Source organism: Malaclemys terrapin, chromosome 2, assembly GCF_027887155.1.
Source record: "Malaclemys terrapin pileata isolate rMalTer1 chromosome 2, rMalTer1.hap1, whole genome shotgun sequence".
NCBI classification, from domain to species: Eukaryota; Metazoa; Chordata; order Testudines; family Emydidae; genus Malaclemys; species Malaclemys terrapin.
Window position 1 is genome coordinate 183,890,418 of NC_071506.1, and position 26,168 is coordinate 183,916,585.

Consider the following 26,168-nt stretch of genomic DNA (forward strand, 5'->3'; position numbering starts at 1 on the left):
CTCCGTGCACTGCCCCATCCGCAGGCACTTCCCCAGCAGCTCCAATTGGCCGCGGTTCCAGGCCAATGGGAGCTGCAGGGGCGGCGCTTGGGGCAGGGGCAGCATGTGGAGCCCCCTGGCTGCCCCTACACGTAGGAGCCGGAGGGAGGACATGCTGCTGCTTCCGAGAGCCATGCCACGGCATGTACAGAGTGGAGCAAGTCCCCAACTCCGCTCCCTAGCTGGAGCGCTGGAGCAGGGCTAGCCCCGGACCTTGCTCCCCGGCGGGAGCTTGAGGGCCGGATTAAAACGTCTGAATATGGATCCGGGGCAGGAACTGAATCATTAGCAATCATCTGATTTATTTATTCTCAATTTAATAAGCTGATTTATATTTAAACAGGTTAGTTCTACGTGATCTGCACTGATGCCATTGTACTACTCTTTCTTCCTCGTAAATAGTAGCTGTCTGTGGGCATCTATAGGTGGCAATATTTTTTGCCTGCATAGGCATGGAGTAAAAGAAGCGCTGTCCTATAGCTATATCATGGGTAATATCATAGCATTCTGGTGACCATATCATCCTATGGGCATTTTCAGCATAAAGTACAATTTTCAAGCATTATATTGGATTTCTCAGACTGAAGCTTGTCATGGGAATTGTCTGTCTAGATGCAGATGGTGTCAGTCAGATTTTTTGCTAGCTTTGGGGACCAGACCATTAGGTGTGAGGCAGCTGTTTTTCACTGTACCACCAACATACTTCCGCTTCAAAGTCTGTATGTTTGGCCAAGGAAGGATTACTCCAGCGTAAGGGTGAGCCAAGAGGGTGTACAGCTGATATAGGGGTTCCTGTGTCATGCACCTGGTTTAATTTAAATCTTTCATCCTGAATCCAGTTGTGTCCTTGGTTGATCTTCTGGCTTAGGCACGTGGTCCTTTTCTGGCAATCCTTCTGCAAGGAGGCTACATCACTTTGGGGTTTGCCATGATGCTAAAGGTCAAGGGCTTACTCAGCTTCCCAGAGTTTGATGTCTCTCTGTCTTTCCCTGCCCCCTTTTCTAGCTAATTCGTACCTCTATGATATGCCTTTTTTGGTGTGTTCTGGGCCTTTTCTGGGTTTCTGCTCCATCTATATTATGTAGCAGGAGAGCTAGCCCAAATCGGAACCCAGCCACCCACCCCAAAAAAAGAAAACAAAAATCCATGTATCTAGATCAGTTTTTTTTGTTTTTGTAAATTTAGTGTGATCAACATTGCACTGCTTTCCCATCTATATTATCTTAAAATCTGACATAAGCAGGGCATGAGTCTAATGAGACTGGGTCATTAGGATACTAGTCATCAGAACCGATTGTCTTAAATATATGCACAGTATGAGGTCAGCTATTCATATTGCATTAACACTTATATGGTACTTATCATGTGTCTGCCTGGCTACCTACAAACAAATGACAAAGTAAAAGTTGACTTTATGTGGAACTTCCTCTGTTATTAAGGATGTTTGTTGTTTAATGCAAGTTGATGCAGCTTCTCCATCTGTATCTCAAAAACTATGTAACATGTTTCTGGAGAATGATAGGTTGGTGTCAGGATGTATCCACAGAACTGTACTGTCCTGGTGTAAAGAGTCACCATTCACATGATACTGTATGAACCATCTCTTATTTTTCCAAGGTATGCCAGTATTCAGTGCAATGGCTTCTTACTCAGCAGAGGAGAGGCTGTCTCATGTCTCACAGTTCCTAACCACCCTTTTTCATGCTTACAGATGCACTGCTATCCTGTGTAACACGACACTGTCTTCAAGCATGACTCCATGCATCTGATGAAGTGGGTTTTAGCCCACGAAAGCTTATGCCCAAATAAATCTGTTAGTCTCTAAGGTGCCACAAGAACTCCTCGTTGTTTTTGACGATACAGACTAACATGGCTACCACTCTGAATCCAGTTAGGAATGTGTTTCCATGAGATGTCATTGTGGAATTTGACCATTAGTTTACCCAAAGATCATTTAGAGCCAAATGATGCTCTCATTGAAGTCCATGTAAGTAGGACCAGGCCCTAAACCCCAAAACTAATGAGATAGCTCAGCAGCTGTTATAACAGTCACTGGTATTTCTGTTGAATTAGGGCCTGATCCCAAGCCTGCCAAAGTCAATAGGAGTTTTCCTATTGGCTTCACTGGGCTTTAGAGACACATCTTTCATACACAAAATAATAGAACATGTAATGTTACTGTTCATGGATTATTTAAATGACCCAAAATAACTTTCATGAGTGAGGTTTTTCCTCCATACTTACCTCACATACTTATGCCTTCGTATTAGGATTCCGGGTTGATGTTACCTTATCACCCAAGTGGAAACAATTAACTCCATTTAATGCTCTATTTTATTAAATTTCGTAGATATACAGAGAGGCAGAGAAGGAAAATAGCTGTGAAGAATGAATAGATATCAGTTCAGAGAGGAGAGAATATATGATTGTATGTGTGTGTGTGTGTGTGTGTGTATATATATATATAGATCAAATTCTTCAGCCTGCTGGAGGTCAGACTAGATGACCCTGATGGTCCCTTTTGGCCTTTAAAAATCTATGAATGACAAGAGAGGCAAAGTAATGTTGTTCATTTAGGGAGAGAGATCAGCTGTTTATCATTCATTGTTACATGGCATTGTTAAAGGCTAGGTTATAGGTATCGTTGTCTTATTTGTTATATTGCATGAATTGTACTAGAAATGTCCTTGTTCCGCTCAATTTACTACACAAATGATGAATGGACAATGGAGTGTTTAGAGAAATGGAAACAGAGACGTTGATAAGGAGTATCTCCTCGTTTCCGATTCTTTGAGGGCTTGATCCTGATGGGGCCTGAGCACCCTCAGCTCTCACTGACTTCCATGGGAGTTAAGGGTGCTCAGCACCTCACAGGTTTGAGGCCTTAGTAAGTAAGCTTCTTTAGAACTAACACTTCCCATATCTTGGGGCATTGTTGTGCTCTGCCCTGCTAAAGTGCACAAGGTGTGGCGGGGAGAAAGTATAGGCCTAACTCTGCTCCCAGCTGTGAAGAAGCTGTGAAGAACGTGGGAATGATCTACATTATAAATGCAATATATGTGGGTTTGATGGATTAGTTTGCTTGTTAAGAGTTAAAATTAGTTTGATTTAAATTTTTGGGTTCCAGAAAAAAAGTTAATAAATGTAGACAAACTTAATTGCCTAGTAGTCAAGTGGACAATACTGTGTATCCACTATTGGGAGACCATAGCCAACTCCTTCTGGAGAAATGCATAAACCAGTTGGCACCAGCTGCAGGGTTCCAAGTCAGACAAAGGAACTTCTATCCATTCGAAAGACCCTTTGTTTAAGATTTCAAGGTCTGCTTGCGAGCTGAGGTGGGAGACTCACTGTGGGTGGGCCAGAATGTTAGGGAGGCAGCAGTTAGAGGGGGCAACCTGTCTCACCCAACCCCAGTGCTTGGGGTGTGCCTGGATTAAGCGGAAGCTGTCTAAACTGGCAGGGGAAGGCTCGGTTTGGGTATCAAGGTTTTTATTGTTTTAATCCTGTTTCTCTCTACTTGTTAAACTTCTGTGAATCGATAAACCATACTTGTTCTTGAAGACGCTCTCCTGTGTCACTGCAAGTCATTTTGATGACAAACTCCCAGAGAGAATTCTGTAGCTGGGCCCAACCCCAGCAGGGCTGGCTAAGGTCAACGGGGTGCTGTAGCTTGGTGATCCATCAAGTCTATAGTAGGGTGAACCATCAAGTTCCACTCTGGGATAAGTGCAGACAGAGGCCTATCACTTGGAAAGAGTGGCCAGGGAGAGACTAGGGAAGAGAGATCAAAGGTGCTGCTCACCCCTGAACTGTAACAGAAGCCAATGGGATGTTTACAATTTACTTCAGTGAGAGCAGAGTTAGGCCTGTACTGAATGCTTTTGAAAAACCCATCCTTTGTGATACACTGAATACATAGGAATAACATTTGTGCCATGGAGATGTGTGCTGATCAAACAGTGTGGGGCATTTTGGGGGCGGTCAGAAACAGGTGATGGAAATCTGTTGTGCGCATTATCCCAAGATTATCATGTTATTTTAGAGAAAAGGATGTAAAAATAAAATAGAACTGTATATATAAAAAGTTCTATGATAAAGAGAAATAACTTCCCCTGTAGGAGCAGAGGTGAAAGTAAGCCGGTATGGTCTGGCTTCCCTAGCGGTGATTTAAAGGGCCCGGGGCTCCACCTGCTGTGGGGAGCCCCAGACCCTTTAAATCACCTCCGGAGCTCTGGCAGCCGGGCTCAGGTGGTGATTTAAAGGGCCAGAGACTCCGGCCGCCGCGGGGAGCCCTGGGCTCTTTAAAGCGCCGCTGGAGCCCTGCCGCCTCTACCGCAGCGGCGGCAGGGCTCTGGCGGCGCTTTAAAGAGCCAATGCTCCCCGCAGTGGCAGTAGCACCGGGCCCTTTAAATCCCCACCCAAGCCCAACTGCCGGAGCCTCAGCTATGGCAGGGCTCCGGCGGCACTTTAAAGGGCCTGTGGCTCCCCTCAGCGGTGGAGCCCCGGGCCGTTTAAATCACCACCGGAGCCCTGCCACCCCAGGGTGGCAGTGGCAGGGCTCTTGCAGTGATTTAAAGGGCCCGGAGCTCCATGACGGCCGGAGCCCCGGGCCCTTTAATTCGTCCCTGAACTCCAGGGCTCCCAGCTGCCTCTACAGCTGGTAGCTCCGGGGTGATTTAAAGGCCCTGAGGCTCCTAGCCACAGCCAGAGCCCCAGGGCCTTTTAATCTTGAAAGGCCCCGCCTCTTCCGGTTGATGCCACGCCTCTTCTGGTTGAGGCCACACCCCCGCTCAGGACTCCGGCGTACTAGTAAGTCCTTTAAGTTACTTTCACCCCTGTGTAGGAGGTGTTATGAATGGCCTAAGATCAGGGGGAAAGGAAGCATTTCCCTTTTAACACATGCTTGCCCTTCCCATCAAGGGATTCTATTTGAAATCACTAACTCTCTACTTCTTTTTATTTCTTAAGGAGAAAAATGAAGGCTCGAGCTCCCCCTCCACCAAGTCAACCTCTTGCTGCAAGTCAAATTCAGAGTGAACAGAAGTCACTCTCAGAGCTGGGAGTAATCCCTGATCAGAGCTTGGTGACCATGAAAGAAAATCTTATAAACAGGACAGTGGACTTCACGGTCGTTTTACCAAGTGGTGTGGAACAGAAGAACAATGTACATGGGAGGTAAGGCACCAATCAGCTCTGTCATCCTGGAACCTCCCTTCCCCCACATCTTGCATTTTTAATAGGATGCTGTTGGGTAAACTCACCCCTCTCAGGATTGATGGAGTTTGTCCCTTTTTCACCCTTCCCTGTAGGACTGTAGGCTAAGGAGAAAATTATAATATCAGTGGGCCCGATTATGCCCCCTAGAGCTATGCTGATCTCATCCATCCCAAATGGAAGAGGAACTCTGCAGCTATTTTCCCCCTCTTTCCCCAGAACCCCTCAGGGGATCTGTGGAAAGAGGACATGGGCAGTCCTCCCACAGTTCTATGGAGCAATGGGAGACAAATAATAGAGTCATAGGCTGAAGCACATTTCTGTAGCCCCCTGCTAAAGGATTCCTCTTTCCAGGGATCCTGGTGAGAAACACTGTCTGTGAGAGCCCTGACAGTGTGGCTGTATTGGAACCAGTCGGCTAGGGTACAGAGGAGCATGTGCCACTGGGAAGCAGAGCTGGTGTGGATGTATATGGCCTCTATCTTTACTAAACCCCAGGAAATGAGTCCATGCATATCCCAGAGATCTGCTGGGTTTCTGCGGGGAACGCAGCCTCCTGGTGTGTGTGAGTGGCCAGAGAACAGAGGCAGGGGAATAAGAATCCTGTCACCAATGAATGAAGATTGGGGAGAAATATTTCTGAGGAGACTGCTGAGGTAGTTTCTTCCTCTGGACCCCCACTAATGGGATTTGCTATGGAGGGAAGGAGGGATCTGGCCCATTAACAATACTTTAAAAGCACTTCACAAGCCTCTTCAGAGTGTCTGGGATGCTGTAGAACAACACAGGAATAAATACTCATGTAAATATGTTGTATAATACCCTACACTATAAACCCTAACCCGCAGTAGAATCAACAATTAATACTAATCTGTTAAACTATAGAAGGAAACCTGGCACCAGTACTGGACCTAATGTGATCCCCAAACAAGGAACATTGAATTCCTACCAATGCCTTGGCATAAAGACCCAGTAATTTACTCTTTGATACTTCACACAGGAAAGGCTCAAAACAGCAGGATTCCTAGTGCTTGACACAGCAGCACCTATATTTGGGTAACTAAACTTCTAAACAGTAACAAAGTTAGAGCAGAAACACATAATTGAGGGTCTGATCCTGCATGTATTTATATTCTAGTACTTACTGCTAAGCACTGGGCAAAACCCCTGTGTACAGGTAGGAGCCCCAGACTGACAGCATCCTGTAATCAGCAACAAAAGTCTAGATGCCTGCTCACTTCTCTGGCAGAGGGATGGGGAGGTGAGGACTTTGGTGTCCTTGGGAGATGCCCACTCTGCCAGCAAGCCGTGCCTGATGTACCAGTTTCCAACCCCCAGTCAGCTACAAAATGCAGAACACACAGCACATATCAGTTTACAGGATCAGGTCCAAAGCCTCAGTAGACTCAAGGAACTGAAAGGTCAAAGGAAAGTAATGGTTATCTCTGACATCAGGTTACAGGTATGATGAAAGAGCAGAGAAGAGCTATTTGAACCTAATTACAAAATGAAAGAAGAGGCCTAGAAAACAGAACAGATTCAGGAAATGAAGAAGTATTGGTTGGCATTGGCCAAAAAGTGCAGATATTTCATGAGCAAACCTGAACAAGCTCTGAATGCCATGCAAAGGATATGAGCCATCACAGGCCTAGTGATCAAGGAAATTATTTACCTTCCAAAAAAAATTACAAAGGGCCCTATTGTGATCTTTTTTTTTTTAGTGAATGAAAAAGGAAAATGCATTTAGTAGCTATTTGCACTTGAACAGTGGTATACCATACCCTGCCTTTGATTTATACCATAACCTGCCTTTGATTTTCATGGATGTTTGTTATCCCTACCATGGCTAGTGCTAGTATTGTATATATATTGATCAGTGGAATCCAGTCATTTGGTTTGTGGGCCCAAGGTGGTCAGGGGATGTTGGAAACACACCAAAAGTTGCTAAGTGCTGGATTTAGCCTTTGAAAGTTAGCCTCTGAAAATGTACCATCATCTATAGACAGACTGTTCCCCATAGGCTAACTATTTATGGAAGCTGAAGTGTATCCCAGCAAGGATGTGAAATAAATTATGCTCAATGAACCATGTAATGCATTGCCATCAATCTGTGTGGAGAACTCCTATTGGTGACTATGAATACAGGGAAGTATCAGCACACAGCTGAGGAAATTGGCTCTAGGTTAGGATTGGTCAAACTTTCAAAGATTTGGAGGTTGAAAGTAGTTGAGAGAAATGCCAAGAAGTTCAGCTTCTTTCTGAATTTTATATGAACTATCTTAACTTCTCCCAAAATTGGGTTGGGAGACTCGCAATAACAATTTCAGTTTTTGCACTTCCATTTCCAGGCCTACTTGAAACAAGAAAGTGAAAAGACTTTTCAAAGTAAAAATGTAATGGAGGAAGAAGTTGTATGAAAATGTTTAATTTGGGATTCAGTTATAGTTTAAGACAAACATCCGAGCCAGTTCTTATTTTAATCAAGCCAGCTCAGTTCATACATGCCTACTCCAGATACGCCTATTTCAGATGGTATCATAAAAGACTTTGCATGTTGATCAGTACACATCAGCCAATGAGGATAGAAACAGGTATAGATTTTAAGCAGCAGGCCATAACTTCATCAAACTTCAGTTTCCCTCCTGCTCTGCCTGACCAGTGCAAGGATAGAGCAGAGATGTGTGTTGTGGGGACATGTAGAGTCATGTGCCTCCTCCCAGACTTCTGCCAGGGTTTGCTTGCCAGGCCGCTTCCCTGCGTGACAACTCCTGGGGCTGACAAGCTGTAAGCTGCGGCCTTGGGGAAAGGCAGCAGCAAACAGGTGGGAGCTTCAGGGAGAGCTATTGCTTTCACTGCTGCCTTTCCCAGCGGAGCTAACACCTGGGAGCTGCAAGGAGAGGCCATTGAGAGTGGGATGGAGGCGTGAATCAAGCTGTTGGGAGGGGGGAAACCTTTAAATTGTGCCCCTCTCACTATCAGCAGGTATCAGTCGTGTCTGTCGAAAGAAGAGAGGCCATCCCCATGTTCCCGCAAGCACTTGTGTCTCTTCCCTTCCCTGCTTTTTCTTCAGGGGCTATCTCAATCATCACCATTCCTATCAAGTTTTCCACCAGTTGAGTCGGGTGGGTGGCATTCTGCTCTCAGTTACACCAGTGTAAAGCACCAGTGACTCCACTGGCATCAGTGGAAGTCATTCAGAATTTATATCAGTGAATCTGCAAGCAGAATTTGCCTTTATATATTGTTATAAACCTATCATTTTAGGGCTGTAAAACCACTTCCTCTTTTGAGATCTGCCCCCAGCAAAGTAAGTCGTGTGGCTCTGAAAATCAGCATCATGAAAGATGGCTGAGTAATTGAGGAAGAGCAATTTAAAAGGAAACTGTCCACTTGAGAATCACGTTTGTCTCAAAATATTGGACCTCCTATAGTTACAAGTAATACCTTAGATTATTATAACTGAAAGTAGCTAGAGAGGAAAAAACATTCTCTATTTTTGTTCACTTTGTGTATTTGACTGTATTTATGTATAGTCAATTTCTCTCTTGCAGAAAAGACCCTTTTAGACATCAGCAAGAAAGCAGGGAAGTCCTTATAAAATGTATTTGAATGATGTTTAAGTAGTATAGCCTGACCTTTATTCTTTTTATTAAGAACACTTTTTATCAGAAATTGGATTTTTTTTAAGTATAAAAACAATTAAAGTTGACAGTGTCCCTTTATTGTTGTGGCTACTAGCAGCTCCTCAAACACACAAGTTATTTCAGAATTTGGAAAAGCCACTCTGCAGATTTGAGGTCAGAATGGAGCCCTTGATGAATGGTGTTGTGATAGAATAGTATTGTACAAAGCGTTTTGTCCTTTTAGAATAATTAATCCCTGTGAACTCCAGAATAATATGTGTTTTCCTCTTGGGAAATCAGACTTCCTGTACCAAAATAGTCATGGAATATCTTTTTTTAAACAACTAATCAGTGCTTGTACTCTTGTGTAACCACCGCATCATGTCCTGAAACGATAACCTAAATGTGTGATTTTATTGCACCAGATCAGCACAAGCTTCTGGCAGGTCTGAAAGAGGAAGGATGACAAGACATTAAAAGAGCAAATAAATGTGAGCACTCATAAAGCAACTGCAGATCTAATATTCTTTTTGTGTGACCAGTTGCTTGAAACAGATACTTTGAGACAGTGAAAGCAAAGGAAGGAATCACTATCCCCATAGCTTAACTTTTAACTGGATTGATCTGAAGAAAGTCCACCTTGTTGTTCACGCCTCTTCCCAGTATTTCCTATGAGTGAATTGAAAACTGGTTTCAACTTTGCCCATTTCTGGAACTGAACAAAATCTGAACCATTTGTAAGATTTAGGACCTGTTTGGTGGACTCCCCCTCCCAACACTCTGGTCTTTTGCTGCTGGGATCTTACACTGCTGCAGTTCCTTTCTGGGGCTTCTCTAGTATGCCCCAGAGAGCACAATGTGTCTGGGATGCTGTAGAACGTCCCAGCTGCACTGTGTACCCTGGGATGTTGCCAACTGGACAAGCCTAGAGTGCATTAATTACAACTTAGCCAACAGCAGGCCTAACACTCACTTCACACCACTGGAAAGGTCTGGCAAGCTACCTGCAGATGAATGCTGCACAGGGTGTAGAAGGCTCAGAGACTCGCTGAAAAACACTCCTTTCATGGGGTGGGAGGAAGATGTTGAACCTCCCTCCCTTCAAAGAAGACAGGTGGGACGAAAGCAAGCAGCCTTTTTACCGTGCTCCACTGCTGAGGACCTTCTGCAGATGTCTGTGGCTTCTGCAATACTTTCCAGGCATTATAATTATGTAACACAAAGTCGTTCATTCCTTTTCTCCTTCTTTCCCTCCATTTTCTCCTTTTCTCCTTTCCTTCTCCTCTCTCTCTCTCTCTCTCTCTCTCTCCCCCCCTTCCAGCCTCCGCCCATTATCTGATGCTCTCTGTCCCCTTTCCAGTCCCGTTGTACGGTGTCTTACCCTGCCTCCTGTCCATAGTCTGTCTTTTCTGTGACTGGCCAACTGATGCACCAGTACAATGTAGCAGCTCAGCTGGAGCCATCTTGATTAGTGAACTACAGGAGGGACTGGGGCTGATTCCCCTTTCACTTGCAGGGCAGTGTAAATGAGAAGTGACGCCATTTGAGTTGCTAGTGTAGAACATGCATTTGTGAGAGATCCATTGAGTCTAGCTCTTTACAGCTTTGTACCTCACAGTGGGTGTAAAATGCCACCATTCTAATTTGATCCTTTTACACCCACTGTGCATAGGTATAAATGATTAGATAAGGTGCAAGGTGGTGAAGAATCAAGCCCACTACGTCCAACTGAGCAACTTCAGCCTGGTGCATCAGCAGGAGAGATAGAGGGGCTGGGGATATTTCAGGGAGTTCTGACACTCCTCTGCCCACCTCTGTGTGTGCTGCTGAATTGCGATGTTATGTGCCTGCAGTATGTGTCGAGTGCTCCAGCTAGCATTTTTGTGTGTGAACTTCTGAGAATTACCCCCCCAGGAATTATCACTGGCTTGATTCATACACTATGAAATCCGGTTATACTTTCATTGCAGTTCTACAATATATCCCCATTGGGACTATGGAAGTTTTGTCTGGAAGCTCTCCTGCTGATTTGTTGCACAAGTTCTAGGACGGTGGAGCACTGAGTCCTATCATTAAAGAATCATTTGTGGAAAATATCTCTAAGAATTTCAGATTTGCGTGAAACTTGCTCTAATGCAAAATCGCCAAAGCTTTCTTCATGTGAGAGAACACCTCTATTGTCCTGCCCTTTTGTACTTCCTAATGTTTTAATCCCCGGCCTCTTAATAGCTTGTGTTTATTGATAGAGATTATTTGCAATTTAAATTGCATCAGGTTTAGGTTCCTGCAGAGGGAGAGAGAGTGTGTGTGTGTGTGTGTGTGTGTGTGTGTGTGTGTGTGTGTGTGTGTGACTGTGCATGGCAAAGATGAGGCCCTTATGCCTAGATGGTCCTCGTTATTGAGAACAAAAAAATATTGAGCAACAAAAATGATTAAAGGTCTAGAAAACATGACCTATGAGGCAAGATTGAAAAAAAATGGGTTTGTTTAGTCTGGAGAAGAGAAGACTGAGAGGGGACATGATAATAGTTTTCAAGTACATAAAAGGTGGTTACAAGGAGGAGGGAGGAAAATTGTTCTTCTTAACCTCTGAGGATAGGACTAGAAGCAATGGGCTTAAATTGCAGCAAGGGAGATTTAGGTTGGACATTAGGAAAAACATCCTAACTATTAGGTGGTTTAAGCACTGGAATGAATTGGCTATGGAGGTTATGGAATCTCCATCATTGGAGATTTTTAAGAGCAGGTTAGACAAACACCTGTCAGGAATGGTCTAGATAATACTTAGTCCTGCCGTGAGTGCAGGGGAATGGAATAGAAGACCTCTGGAGGTCCCTTCCACTCTTGTGATTCTATGATTATAATACCTGATGATACCTCCATGAAAAGGCCCAGTAAGTGCCCCCCATGGAGAAGTTTCTGAGGGCTGTGGTTTTCTATCATCCAGTACCCTTGGTTTAACAGTACAGTATACAGTTGCTTTTTTCTTCTTCCCAGTTTGTTCTCTGCCTTCTCTAACCTTGTCGGCAGCATTGCTATACTCATGAAATATACCAGATACTCTAGAGACAATTTCTATACCCTTTAGATAATGTTCTGGCCCTCTTTTTGTCACTGTTGGAGTTTGATATCTGCAGCATTAGGAGTGGTTATGCTGGACGTTGCATATAATATTGCCATGTGTTGCAGAAGAATAGCCAGGGAATTTTGAACTATCCTTGACTTTGGAAACCAACCTCCAGATTTGGACGAGGGAGGGTGAGAGGTGATTAATGGGACAGGGGAAACAGAGAATGTCTTTTTGATCATCTAGGGAGCTAGCTCGGATGATGGCTAAGCTTCCACAGTCATATCTATTATGGTGATTTACAGTAAGCTAGCACTTCACAGATAATGCATAAAAGACAGATCCCTGACCTAAAAAATGTACAAGTTAAAGCCCAAATCCCACACGGAGAGCCTTGCGGAACAGAGTCCTGGGCCTATTTGGAGTCTTACTGATTTCAGCAGGGCTCTACACAGGCATATGGGGGGTCTGCTCTCCCAGTTCTCAGTGCAGACCTAAATGATAACAGCTACAGCTTACAAATCATCTCACAGAATGGTTTCTAAAGAGGAGCAGTTCTAAAGCGAGAGGGACTGGGGGTGTGTTTGTGTACGTATTGGTGGTACCAGGTCCAGGTTAATAGAAGGAAATAGTTACAAATAATAAAGGGCTACCAGGCTAAATGTAGAAGAGGTTTAAAAACAAATAATTAGGAAACTTAAAACCACATGCTGCATCCGAAGAAGTGAGGTTTTTACTCACGAAAGCTTATGCCCAAATAAATCTGTTAGTCTTTAAGGTGCCACCAGACTCCTTGTTGTTTTTAAAACCACAGAAGGATTAAAACTGAATAACAAGAATTGAAGTACAAAGTAGCAAATAGGATGCGAGTCAAAATTAGAGCAGCCAGGCAGATTCCAAGCCACAATAGGCAGTCAAAAGTCAAATAGGCAAATGGGCAAAATAGACAAGTATAAGGAAATATAAAGCAAAAGGACAATTTTTGGCATCTGTTACCCCTCCTCCCCACTCCACTTTTGGCTGAATGTTCCCTGTTTAGTTTATGCAGTGTTGTAGCCGTGCAGTCCCAGGATATTAGAGAGACAAGGTAATATCAACTTCAGTTGGTGAGAGAGACAAGCTTACGCAGAGCTCTTCTTCAGGTCTGGGAAATGTACTCCCATGTGTTGAGGGGTGTTGATCATTGTAGCAGTCACGCCTCTCAAGATGCATGGCTTTTACATATGCCTATCACAACATGTAGTGTGCCTCATCCAGTGCATTAAATGCCCCAACAACAACTATATAGGTAAAACCAGACAATCACTACGCTCTCGAATGAACTGACACAGGAAAATGATAAAAGACAAAAGCACCCTATCACCTCTGGGTGAACACTTTTCACTCTATATCTGACCTATCAGTCCTCATCCTCAAACAAAACCTGAACAATACTTTCAAAAGATGATCTGGCAGCTTAAATTCATAACCATACTAGACACTAAAAATCATGGACTGAACAGAGACACTGGATTTATGACTTATTACAACAATCTATAACCTATTAACAACACCCCCCCACCTCAGCTGTTCCCTCCCCAACCACCGCCTTCCTTCCCCCCCCACCCCCATGACTGGATGGGTGTTAATGGGCCACTTCACCTTAAATGGTCCCTTCAAATATGTGTTAACTCCTGACATAGCTAAACAATCTATTCCACCTTGTATCAGGGGGTATTTAGCTGTGACACTCTGAGGACATTTCCCAAACCTGAAGAAGAGCACAGTGTAAGCTTGAAAGCTGGTCTCTCTTACCAACAGAAGTTGGGGCAGTAAAAGATATTACCTCATTCACCTGTTTAGTTTGTAAGTTTCACAGGGCAGGGACCTGTTTTTATTGTCAGTAGAGTATCTCTCCCCCACCCCCTAAAATGTACTAGTGTATATTTAAACTGACTACTCTTGATGCTTATAGTTGAGACTGAGTTGAGGCCACTCCCAGAATAACTCTGTTGTTTACTTTATCTTCAAAGTAATACACAACTGTAAATCTCTTCATTGAGTTTTACAGGGGTACCCTGTGAGACAAGTGAGCCACACACTGTACCTTAGTGGGATGTCAGCTGCTAAATATTGCTGATACAGCAGTCTCTCTTCTTTATTTTCCAGCTTTGGTTTTGAATATCATACTGTTTAATAATACAAGATTGATATGGAGCCAAATTACAGTCCCTTGCTAAAAATATCTGCCTGGGCAATCATGTTTGAACCTTAACATGGTTTCTCCCTGCAGTTCCTGGGTCCTTTTTGTGCTATAGAGTTTACAGATCTCTAAAGAGTGTTGGAAATATAATTGGTTAGTTTTCTGACTCTTCCCTCTAATACCTCCAAGTTCTGGCTTGAATGAGTAAAGAATGTACATCCTAGCTGGACAGTCAGGGTAAAAGAGATTAACCTGTGCAGGAGGGGGCAAAGAAAGGAGGTCTTAGGTCTGGAGCTGGAGTAGTCCTGAGACTGGAGTTTAAAAGCAATGACCTGCTTCACCCAATCATGGTCAGAATGGAGCACCAGGCATCCAGGGGACAAGGTGAAGAGGTAGAGATGGAGGAAGCCCCTTTTGGCCATTCTAGAAATGATAGTAACAAGCTCCCAAGAAAGCAGCAAGGTCCAGATGATGGGGAAGAAGGGTCAGCCTACTTCTGAGTCTTAAGGCACTGGGCAGGTGGGAATAAATAAAGAGGAAATAGAGAAGAACCCTATCACATGGATGCTACTACTTGGAAAGGATTCACCAACACTTTAAAGCAGTGGGGAGCAAATAAGGGGAATCCCTTTCTCTTCGTGGTAAGGAAATGTTTCTTCAGAGGTCCCCATGGGACAGGCAAAAAGAGCACATTCCAATTCAATCTTGTATCATGGAAATTCAGTGCAAGCCGTTCCTTTCTCAGCAGCGTGGCCTAAAGATATCCTTAAAGATCCCTTTTCAACAAAATCCAGCAGATTGGTCCAAATCTAGATTATAACAGGGAACAAATAAGAAACCACTGGCTCTAGTGCACATAATCCATTCTATTCACCATGAAAGGAAGTTGAACTTCTGCTTTTCAAGAGTCCTCTGTCCTGACCAAACACCATAACACTTGGTTTCCTCTTAATGAGCCCCAGCTTTCAGCTTCACCCTACAAACTATCTAACGGGCCACAGCTGTCAGCTCCTTCCCACAAGCCTGGCACTTATGACAGTCTGTGAGAGAGAGAGAGAGACTCTTCCTTTAAACCCAAAGGAGGAGCTTGAACCCTTTACTGTCCATCCAAAAGCAAGATACACACATCCCATCTTGCATCCCTAATGAGAGAGCTCCAGAAGAGAGTGGCAAGTCTAAATGGCTGAGAGCAACTCTGACATAGTATTCTGCGAACAGAGTGCACTTCATGGCTTCCACAGCATGTACAACTCCAGCAGGAAGAAGCAAGAGCTAGAAGAGTTGATTTTCAACATGAGCCAAATTAGAGAGCTCTCCAAAATCAAGATAACTGCCTGAAGGCCAACAATGAAGTGAGGTAGGAACCAGTCCACTAGTTACCAGTAACAATCATAAAATCATGTTTTGAACTTTCACATCCATACAGACAGTATAGTGCCAACCCTCTCTGTGGCTAGTGAGTGAGGTATGCATTGTGGATCCTATTTACAGAAAATGCAGAGATCACTATGCTCCTTGTATATTGAAGTACATTGTAATGTACAAAGTGCATTTCCAGTGATAGTGAAACTCTGCTTATGGTGAAGTTCTATAGAAAAAAATAATTTTAGTACAAAGGGCTTCCACTTCATTTAATTTGACTTCTTATCTCTCTGGAAACTTTAGTCTATAAGGGAATCTGTTAATTCTGCATTTAGTCCACAGACTTCTTTTAGTTCTGTTTTTATTCTGCTGACATTTTGGGGAAATGTTTCAAGTTTCCGTTTTGATAAAATTGCTCCTTTGAAGTTGTTCTAACAGTTTTTATCTTTTAATCTGTGGGCTCCTGAATAGTACAGTTGAAGCTTGGGGATGTTTTCCATGGCAGTTTTGAGTATTTATAAGCAGGATGAAACAGGATTGGGCGTTGCAGATCTCATTTGAAATACTTACTGTATGTAGTTCCCATCTCCTCTGTACTCAGCAGTTAGCTGGAGAATTTGAAATCAGCTTTCTTTTCTCTCTGCTGGAGTTGAATTCATCTCAAATGATTGACCATAATTTGCCTTTTTCATATCATCTGTATGAAGTCTACTACTTTGTTGGAAATATGATTGCTGCTAGAAAAGTGCTGATGAACACAATGCATACTTTTAATGAGATACCACAGCATGAGTATTACAGTTGTGTTCTGGAACTGCAATAATTAAGTGCATGAAGGTCAGTATTTCTTTCAGTCTCTATGCTAATTTTTTTTTTTAATGAAATAGCTTGCATTTTTTAAGATGGCATTTTGTTTGTTAGCCAAACTTGTGTGAATTACTGCTATGCTACGTGTTGCAGAAACACGTAATCTTATTTAAATAAAAATGTCTAGTCGAGTATAGAACTTACAATGAGGTGTTATGAATTTAAGTTCTTCCAGATTGTTCTGTTCTCTGAAACAGCAGCAATAAGACAGAGAAAACAGCATATGCAAATTCTATTTGAAAAGAGAGCTACTTACCACTGTCTTTACACAAAGAGGCAAATGGATATCTATATCACGATAGACAGATATACCACCTCAACCTTAACTATGGATGTTCACTGCTGCACACGTGTGTATGTGAGAATGTGCTATAGTTCTGCACATGTGCATGCATATTTCAATGGATTTGTGTGTTGCTACATTTGGATGGAGAAATGGTTTCAAAATATAATTCTAAATGCTTGAAAATGTGAAACAGTGCACGCATATTAGACAATGGAACTTCCAAATGTACTTCCATAATGATGTACTGCACAAGGGAGCACAGCTATCTAAAGTGCCTGGTTTTCCTGAAATGTTTCCCCTCATCATAAAACCACCAGGGTTAGATCTTCCGTCGTCTTATTCTCCCCAGTAGTGTTCCTCTTTAAGCTATGATCTGATTTTTCAAATTTCCCAGGCTTGTCCGTTTTGCATCTGAGAATGTACTTGGAGCCTTCACAACCCAAACATCTCTAACAGATGATAGAAGAGCAGCCTCTCAGGCTGTTTCTTGGCTCCTGCTTCAAGGTTGCTGCTCCCTATATCCGGTGCATCCTGGTAGGGAAGTTGGGCTCAATCCCTAACTCCTTTGTCTCACTGGAGAGAGGATTCCTAAACAGCTTCATGCCTGACTTATTGGAGCTGCCAAAGCAGTTCTTGCAAATTCCCCAATGACTCCATTAAGTGCCTACTCCTTGTAGTGCTTGTGAATTAATGGTGTAGTTAAAGGTGCATAGTGGAAATATGCCTGTTCCTCCAGATGGTGCAGCATCTATGTAGTTTTTCTTGTTTCTTTCTCTCTCACTGAAAAACATCACCCATGGAGATTACAGATCCCAGACTGACGCGCTTCTTTTTTATCTGACTGACCAGGTTGCTCCCATCAATGTGGAACATTGCATACTGGGACATGTAATCTCTGTGCTCTTCAAGCCCATAGAAAGGATGAGGGCCACTGCATTGTAGAACTTTATGGGGGCATTTAGCAGACAAGGTGCACTCCGCCTACCCTTGGTTTATGCTCTGAGTACTATTGGATTATGCTGTAAGAGTTCTGGTGTCTGTCTAACAATGTGTAGTTAATCAAAGGCTCACAAACACACACACTGCAGTGGGGAAAATGTGTAATTCGTAACATTTTTAGTCTGTTTTTAACCATCTTGAGGAGGAAGAATTGAAATGCTGAACTTGGGACATGTACACAGCCGGGCTGCTGCTTCAGGCCCTATCACCCTGCAGTAAAATGCCCGCAACTTTGTAGTTTTTCCTGTGATTACAGAGAGTCTTTTTTCTTTGCAGTAAAGCCGTGATGGATCTGTTGGTGGATTTGTGCAGCAGGTACCACTTGAATCCAGCTCACCATACCCTTGAGTTGAAGGCTTGTGGGATGGAACCTTTGAGTTATAAGCCTAATACTTTGGTTGGGGCGCTGGATGTACAGACAGTACTTCTGAAGGAGAAAGTTCCTGAAGGGAAGACAAAACGACCTCCACCTAGGATCCCTGAGGTCAGTACTGCCTTCTGCTAGAACAATGCTATGGGACCATCATTATGCTAGTATGACTTCAAGCAGTAATTGATACTCCCTATTCCACCCGCTTTTGTTTTTTTATCTTTAAATCAGGATGGGGGAGGCTTGTGTACAGACTGATGCACTCATCTGTTAAACTGCTAAAGTTACTATTACTCACTCTGGATACTAGCATTCTGTTGTAGTAATAAGGTTAAATATAGTATTTAGGGCAGATTAAATCCTTATGACTCAGAATCTGAAAGGACATTTATGAAATAAAGTTTTTAAACTGAAAATAATCCCTAAAGTGAATTTTAAGATGTTTCACCTATTTTCTTTATGTAGTGACTTTGCACATACAGTATATTCTATAAGTAAAGGTTCTTTATCAAGAAGACAACAAACCTTAAACTAAACAGTGGGAAGACAACAAACCTTAAACCAAATGGAAAGTTTCACCATCTGGGAGAGATTTGGAGCTAACTGTCTTCCAAAGACTTATTTTTTCCTCTGAAATATAAACATTAATGGGAATCAGAGCATGATCACATTAAAATATCACTGAGGGAGCTACTTATGGACACTGAAAAATTACATTGTTTTAAATAAGCAGCGCTCTGGCTACAGCTCCTTTGCCTTGGCCACGTGTCCTGTATAGGGACTGTGAGCAGGGGCGTGGTATAAGAGCTGCTGTTCTCCAACTGGAGAATCCTTACTTGGCAAGCTCTTTTGGATTTATGACCCTTTTAGGCAGGTGTATCAGTACAAAGGGGCCTTCGTGTGACCCAGAATATGGGCCAAAATTTCTTCCCCTTCTGCTCCTTGAATTAAAATCTTTATTTGCCAGTATCTGGGTTTGGAACAGATTTTTTTCCCACTTCCCATTTGATTAACTTTACTTTTCACTCTTCCACCAGGTATTTACTGTCTATGCTTTGAATGCCATTCAAATATGGTGGTGCTTATTTACAGTAGGATTCCTAATGCACGGCTGCCTCTGAGTTTGCTCTTATTAGCCCGTCCTCGTGAATCATTGCTTGGAGATTTTTTTAAGATCTTGTCCAATAGCAAGTTTTCCCATTTGAGTCACTAAGTTTGCACCGGAAGGATCAAGGCAAAACAAGTCTTCAGTACCTGCTCTGTGTCACTATAAAGCACATAGGGGTCGGTGTGGAGAAACCCACATAAAGCCTGACAGTATCTGTCTGTTTCCTTTGCTTTCTCAGAAATCCATGAGGTTGGTAGTGAATTACCTGAAGACACACAAGGCTGTGGTTCGAGTTAGTCCCGAGGTGCCTCTGCATAGCATAATCCCAGCCATTTGTGAAAAGTGCGAGGTCAGTCCAGAGCATGTCGTCCTCCTGAGGGACAATATCACTGGGGAAGAGCTGGAACTTACAAAGTCCTTGGACGAGTTAGGAATAAAGGAATTGTATGCCTGGGATAGGAAAAGAGGTGAGTTTAGATGAACCACATCTGCTATGGCTTCAGTGATATACCAACGTTTACACATGCCACATGATCAGTATTTACATCTTCGTTGCTTTAAAACCAGATTTAAATAGAAGGGTGACATTCATGTCAGCTTTACAGAGCTACTCATGTTTTATAATCAAGGCCAGTAGCAGTGGCAAGGATAACAGTGCATTCAGCTGCCATCCAGGAGTCCCCAGAATGTAAATAGCGTGACTTGTTCCCAGGCATCATGCCAGTAGAGGCGAACAGCTGTGAAAGACGTGATTGGCTCAGTCTAAACACAAAAGGAGGAGCCTTGTAGCCCCTGAGGGCTGCTGTCAACAGGGGCACACAGGGCACTGGTGTTGTATCCAGACAGAGCTGCTCATCCACCTGTGCTGTGACACAGAGAACGAGGGAGCGCTAACATGCCATCATCATAGCAGCTGATAGAAATGAGAGGAACAGAAATAGACCAGGGCTTATGAGAAATAATTGATGCTAAATTCCAAAGCAATTTCTCCAATGAACAAAGCTATTTACTGTTAATGAAGAGGAACCAATGAGGTATTTTTATTTAAAATCATGTTCTCTTGTGTTTTCTCTCCTCCTCTAAACAATGTTCTAATGCCACCTACCTGGACTTCAGTTTGTTCAGACAGCACTTTGATCAGAGAGTATAGATATTAAATGTGCTTTAAACATCCTAGGCTGACACTGCCAAGTGCTATTTTTTTTACTAACAAAAAATGATCTTCATTAAAAATTGTTTCTTTCATTTTTCTCTCACTGAGTAGCTCTTCCAACAGAGTTGATGTCATTGTTTATTGTTTAGATAATGTTGCCACCACATATGGTGCTAGGCAGGCTTATTTTTTATTTATATAGTCATTTATTTATGTTGGCGTTTGGTCTCTTCTTTCAAATCCGTCCTTTAAATAGCAGTTTTACCCTGAAATGATCTACATTTCAATGAGTTTAGGCTTTTAAGTAAACTAAGTATCTCCTTATCTTTGAAATGGCGAGAGGCTCTAAAAAGACATCCACAAATTAAAGTGCCACAACTCAAATGTTACTTCTCTTCTATTTAAACATATTTACAGTGAACCACTTTGGAGCAGCATGTTGAGCATACAGAGTGTTCATCCTTATAACATGGCATATTTTAGAGACTTCTCGCTAGAATAATGAGTCTGGGCCTTCTTAAAACATTTTTCTTTTAATTTAATATTTGGACCAGAAAAGTGGCAAAGTGCATTAGGTACAATATTGGCCCTAATCAGGGTCATGTTTTGTACCCGTGAAGAGCCCCACTGAAGTCCATGCTAGATCCATTTGCAGGATTTGGTAGGATAGGATAGGAGCAGACTGTAATATTACAAATATTACCCATTGCATAGGTGATTGATACAAGAAATTAAATTTTGTTCCTCAATTAACCATTACATTAGAATGATATTACATCTGAGCCCAAGCGTATTTCTGCAAGATTCATTCTTTTCTGTTGTTTTTTCAAATCTACCTGTCTGTGTGTCAGTCTTGAGTAATAAAAATAAATAATTTTAGTGGAGTTTCCCCAGGGTGATCCTGCAAACACAATATTTCCCCCAAGGTTTTGCTGGTATCAAGTTTTCCCCTACCCTGCAGTCATTACAGAAGGAAAATTCTCATTAAATTCAGTGGCAGTAACCAATTCATCTGGGCTGCAGAATAGGGCCCCATCTCAATTATCAGGTCGACAAAATGGATTGTTCCAGCATCTTATCTCATTAGCAGGAACCCCCCGTAACCCTAAATATGGTATTGGATGTGCTCAAAACAGAGACTGTGTGTAAGAGCAAATTCTAGTTGAGTGACTCCTCACTTGAGGCACCAACACTTCATTCTAAAGTTCTATTAAGTCTTTTGTTAAAAGAGAAACTCTGCTTCCACCTGGTTACATAGTTTCTCTTAGAAGTTGAAGCAGTTTCAATAAAGATTAAGAATTAGAACAACCAACCTCTATACTCAGATAAGTGCACTGTTGCTTCTAACAGCAGCCTTGCATGTCCAGTTTCAGGGGAAAAAAAAAACCTTTCTTTATGGTGTTTCTGAAGACCAAATATTAAGGGTAATAGATAGTATCTGTGGTTTACCAGGTGATGTGTCAGAAAGTTAATGTGGTTTCTCTTGTCTTTTCATTGCCTGCCTTTTCCAGTTCTTCCATCAAAAACTCAGTCTGAACCTTCTCTAAGCTATAGAGGTACTGTACAACAATGCTTGGGGGAAATCAGTTTCCCCTTCAGGTTGTCTTTAGCATGGCTCTGGTAGCATAACAAAATTGCAAGGTCATGGCATAAAATACTACAGGGAACAGAGTTGTTTGCATTATTTGTTTTATATAATAGACAGTGATTATTTTCAGTACAGATGGACTGCTTCACTTGCCTGCATTTCTGGCCAAAGTGGCAGGAGGGAAAATATATTGGTCATAGAATGGTTTCCATTAAAATGTTAATATTTTAAAACCTTATCACATACTGATTCATGGAATCCTGGTAGATGCCTGTAATCTAAAATGTGATATCTGAATTCAGATCATCTTAAATTCTGATATGTCTCATGATTTCAAAATTCACATATGAGCAAAATGAGAATGTTTTGATTGCCCCGGAGGCATTTAACTAATTGGGGTTTACCTGTACCTTTGTTTTGAACTGGAAAAAACATGCTGAGATACTCATGTGTGCGATAATTGTGGATAAACAATGACATTTTAATTGAGACCACTGTATTAGGGGATGTGTGACGGGTTCCCCCCAGGGTGCCACTTGGAACTGGAGTACCACTGAAGCCCCTGACCCATCAAGGGGTCCTGCATGGGCTCTCTCTCACACCATATTGCTGTGACAAGCTACAAAGTCTTCCAGACTGCCCTTTCACCAGCATACATACAGGTAGGGACACATCCAGCTGCAGTTAGAAGCAAGCTCTCTGACCAGCCCCTGCATGGGAAAGCTACTCCCAGCTCCTCAGGCAGGTACCCCCTCTGGAGTATAAACCCAAAATTATTCCATCTTGTGTTGCACAGGGAACTGTACAGCGTAAGCTCAAAATTTGCCCCTTCCCTCAATGTGGAGAGGAATATGCAACAGCCTTTTGCTCCAAGTTATGATTCCCACACACTGGTTTAGATAAAGCAAAAACAAGTTTATTAACTACAAACGATAGATTTTAAGTGATTATAAGGGATAACAAGCAGATCAAAGCAGATTACCTAGCAAATAAACAAAAGACGCGAACTAAACTTAATATACTAATTAGATTGGTTATGAATAGCAGATTCTCACCCGAAGAGATGATACAAGTAGGCTGCAGATTCTTAAGGGGCAAGCTGCACTTGCTTACAGTTTGGAATCCCTAGGTGTTCCATTCACAGGCTAAAAATCCCTTTAGTCTAGGTCCAGCACTTTCCCCAGTTCAGTCTTTGTTCCTCAGGTATTTCCAGGAGTCTCCTTGGGTAGGGAGTGAAGCACACCAGATGATGTCACTCCCCACCTTATATAGCTTTTGCATATGGCGGGAACCCTTTGTTTCAAAGCTTGGTTCCCAGACCAGTCTGTGGAAAAACACTGATATCCCAAGATGGAGTCTAGAGACATGTGGTTACATCACGTCTTTGGGTAGGTCTACACTTACCTCCGGGTCCGGCGGCAAGCAATTGATCTTCTGGGATCGATCCCGGAAGTGCTCGCCGTCGACCGGTACTCCAGCTCGGTGAGAGGAGTTCGCGGCATCGACCGGGGAGCCTTCCTGCCGCGTCTGGACCCGCAGTAAGTTCGAACTAAGGTACTTTGAATTCAGCTACGTTATTAATGTAGCTGAATTTGCATACCTTAGTTCAAAGTGGGGAGTTAGTGTGGACCAGGCCTTTGTAGAGTCATAGCAGCCATTACTCAGAGGCTGTCTGTTGCGTTCTCAGGAATGCTCCCCAGGTGGGAGATAAGCTTCTCCTAAGGCCTATTGTTTTTTCCTAATGGCCCATTATCTTGAATAGGCCCTTTTCACACAGCTATCTAGACTACAAACATCTTGTCTAGTGGGCATTACCCAGATGCAACTACATTTGAAATATAGATACATCGTCAATATTCATAACTTCAGATACAAAAATGATACATGCATACAAACAGGATAATCATATTCAGCAAATCATAACCTTTTCAGTGACATCTCACATGACTTATCTTGCATAAAATACATTATAATTATGTCATAATCATATCATAATATCACTATGAAGAATATGGGGTGCAGTGTCACAAGATGTCTACATTGCAATCACTGGGTATGATTGAAGCTTGTGTAGGCATACCCATAGACATCATTGTGATTGTGAGCTTTTCCATTATACATTTTTGCTTTAAAAACCAATGCCAAGTTTGTTTGTTTTTTTTGTTTTTTTTACAACAACCCGGGGAAAAGATTTGAAACCAAAACACTTTCAGCCATTGGTTTCTAAACTGTGCCTGCAAAATATGTGTGCAAACATGTACATACTTGGACATTTACCCAGTTACATGTGCATATGGCTGTTTGATTTACACAAATGTGAATATTGACACAACAGGTGCAGGCACTCATTTTGCAAGTGCATCTAAAATTTCCCAACTTAGAAAAGTAGTCCTCGGTGTTCTTTTGTGTTTACTGTACATGATTCCGAAACAAAAAGTGGGTGTTATTTTCAAATTTCATAAAAAAAATTATAAGCACATTGTTCTGATTCATATTGAGGACCTTGTATGAAATCCTGGCCCCATTGAAATCAGTAGCAAAACTGTTGGCTTCAATGGGGCCATGATTTCATCCCTTGACTTCAGCATTCTCTGTCTTTACTTGCATTGTCCTCCTATTCAGAGAGCGTAGTATCAATCGTGATCTGCCATATGGACTTAAGAGGAAAATTTTGCCCTGAATTCTTTGTTGATGTGAAATAATATGCACAATGTCTGTCTGAAATCCCATCTCTGTGTAAAATAAAGCTGTTGACAGTCTGTAAATTCACCATGGAAATGACATACTTTGGAAAGCTGATCCATGTGGGAGGACCCGGGTGCACCCACATGGGAGTTCCATTGAAGTCAAGGGGACTTCTCTTGGATGCAGAGATCTGCCCATGCGCATCTGATTGCAGGACTGGGACCATGGTGTGTGTTTAGTGCAGATGTTCCTTAATAAACATGTATTTCCCTTTCAACTTTTGGGACCAATTGCTCCCATACATTTGCATATAGCTCCCATTAACTCCACTTGGCCTTCAGTCTTTACTTTTAAATATTAAGGGATGGCTTGCAAAGCCCTTATTCACAATGAATCACAGTCTAGCCCTAAGCACGGGGATAGCAATTTCAGACCAATGAATGCAGGCAATGCTTAGTAGTCCATATAGGAAGATATAGTTTATTGCTGGTATTTTGGTTGAGCTAGAGGGGCATTTTCTTCTTCAATAAGGATGGCGTGTGGTTCTGTTTTTAATCTGTTAATCATATTTACTCTTCTACTGTGTTTTGGGCTGCTGTATGCACTTAACACTTTCTAATGAAAATGTGATGCTTTGTATGACATGCAAAAAGTTTTACAAGAGTTTCCTTTGTGAAATGTATCATGTTATGGTGAAAAAATAATTTAAGGTCATTTTGCTTATTTTTCATGTTACAAAACAAGCAAGTATTTTTTAACTTGTGAATTTTCTCGGTTTGTTAAAAGTTTTGCAGACATCAAGACTATTACAACTTGCTAGGAACTAGAGGGCCACATTTAGGATCTGATCAATTGCCCACTATAGTCAATGGGAGAACGACTGCTTTGATTTCAATGAGCATTGGATCAGGCCTTTAAAGTGGCAGAGCAAATGGCTGAGGGGTGGGGAACTATCATTAATCAGAGCTGGGTGGTCAGAGTTGTTCAACTGTTGTATTGAATTCAGCTTCTTGATGTCAGAATGGCCTTTCCTATTGGCTGCTGGCTACGTAATGCAGGGTCGCATCATATTGTTCATTATACCACCAGCTGCCAGTTAAACAGATGAGTATAGAGCGGTGAATTTTGGGATATGCAATCCCCTAGTCAGCTCAAGGCTGAGCCTGGAAGACATGGACTCTCTGGGCTGTGGTTTGGCTCATGAACCACACCTACGTCACCTTTCCCCTAAAATATCCATAGAAATACCAAGAAAGAGGTTATTAAATGGCACTACTAGTATGAGTAAAGGTTGCAAGATCAGTCTCTAAAGAGCTTCTGCTTCCACAGGAAGGTTTACTTTTCCTATTACATGTCTTGATCCATAACCCTCTGATGTCAATGGGAGTCTTTCCATGGGCTTCGGATGGGTTTGAACCATGCCAGTGGGTTGTTAAAAATCTATAATCACTTTTTTAAAGGAGCATTGTTGGGAGTGGGGTGGGGAGGGTTGACTCCTAATATGTGCTTTTAAACCATTTTCAAAGACTAAGGCCTGGTCTACACTAGGAATATTAGGTTGAGTTAACTATGTTGGTCCGTGGTGTGAAAAATCCACACCCCTGAGCTGTGTTTTTTGAGCT

At 42.4% G+C, this 26,168-nt stretch overlaps 1 protein-coding gene across 2 annotated transcripts in view; it reads left to right on the plus strand.

Annotated features, from left to right (window-relative positions):
- Positions 1-26,168, plus strand: part of LOC128832009 (protein cordon-bleu-like) — a 178,453-nt gene that overhangs the window by 64,000 nt on the left and 88,285 nt on the right. The window contains exons 3-6 of one of the 2 annotated variants that reach the window (XM_054019005.1): positions 5,011-5,217; positions 17,919-18,126; positions 19,359-19,587; positions 21,785-21,829. In XM_054019005.1, the coding sequence (XP_053874980.1) occupies positions 5,011-5,217; positions 17,919-18,126; positions 19,359-19,587; positions 21,785-21,829 (689 nt within the window). The remainder of the gene's footprint in view (positions 1-5,010; positions 5,218-17,918; positions 18,127-19,358; positions 19,588-21,784; positions 21,830-26,168) is intronic. The other variant, XM_054019006.1, reaches the window with a different exon arrangement.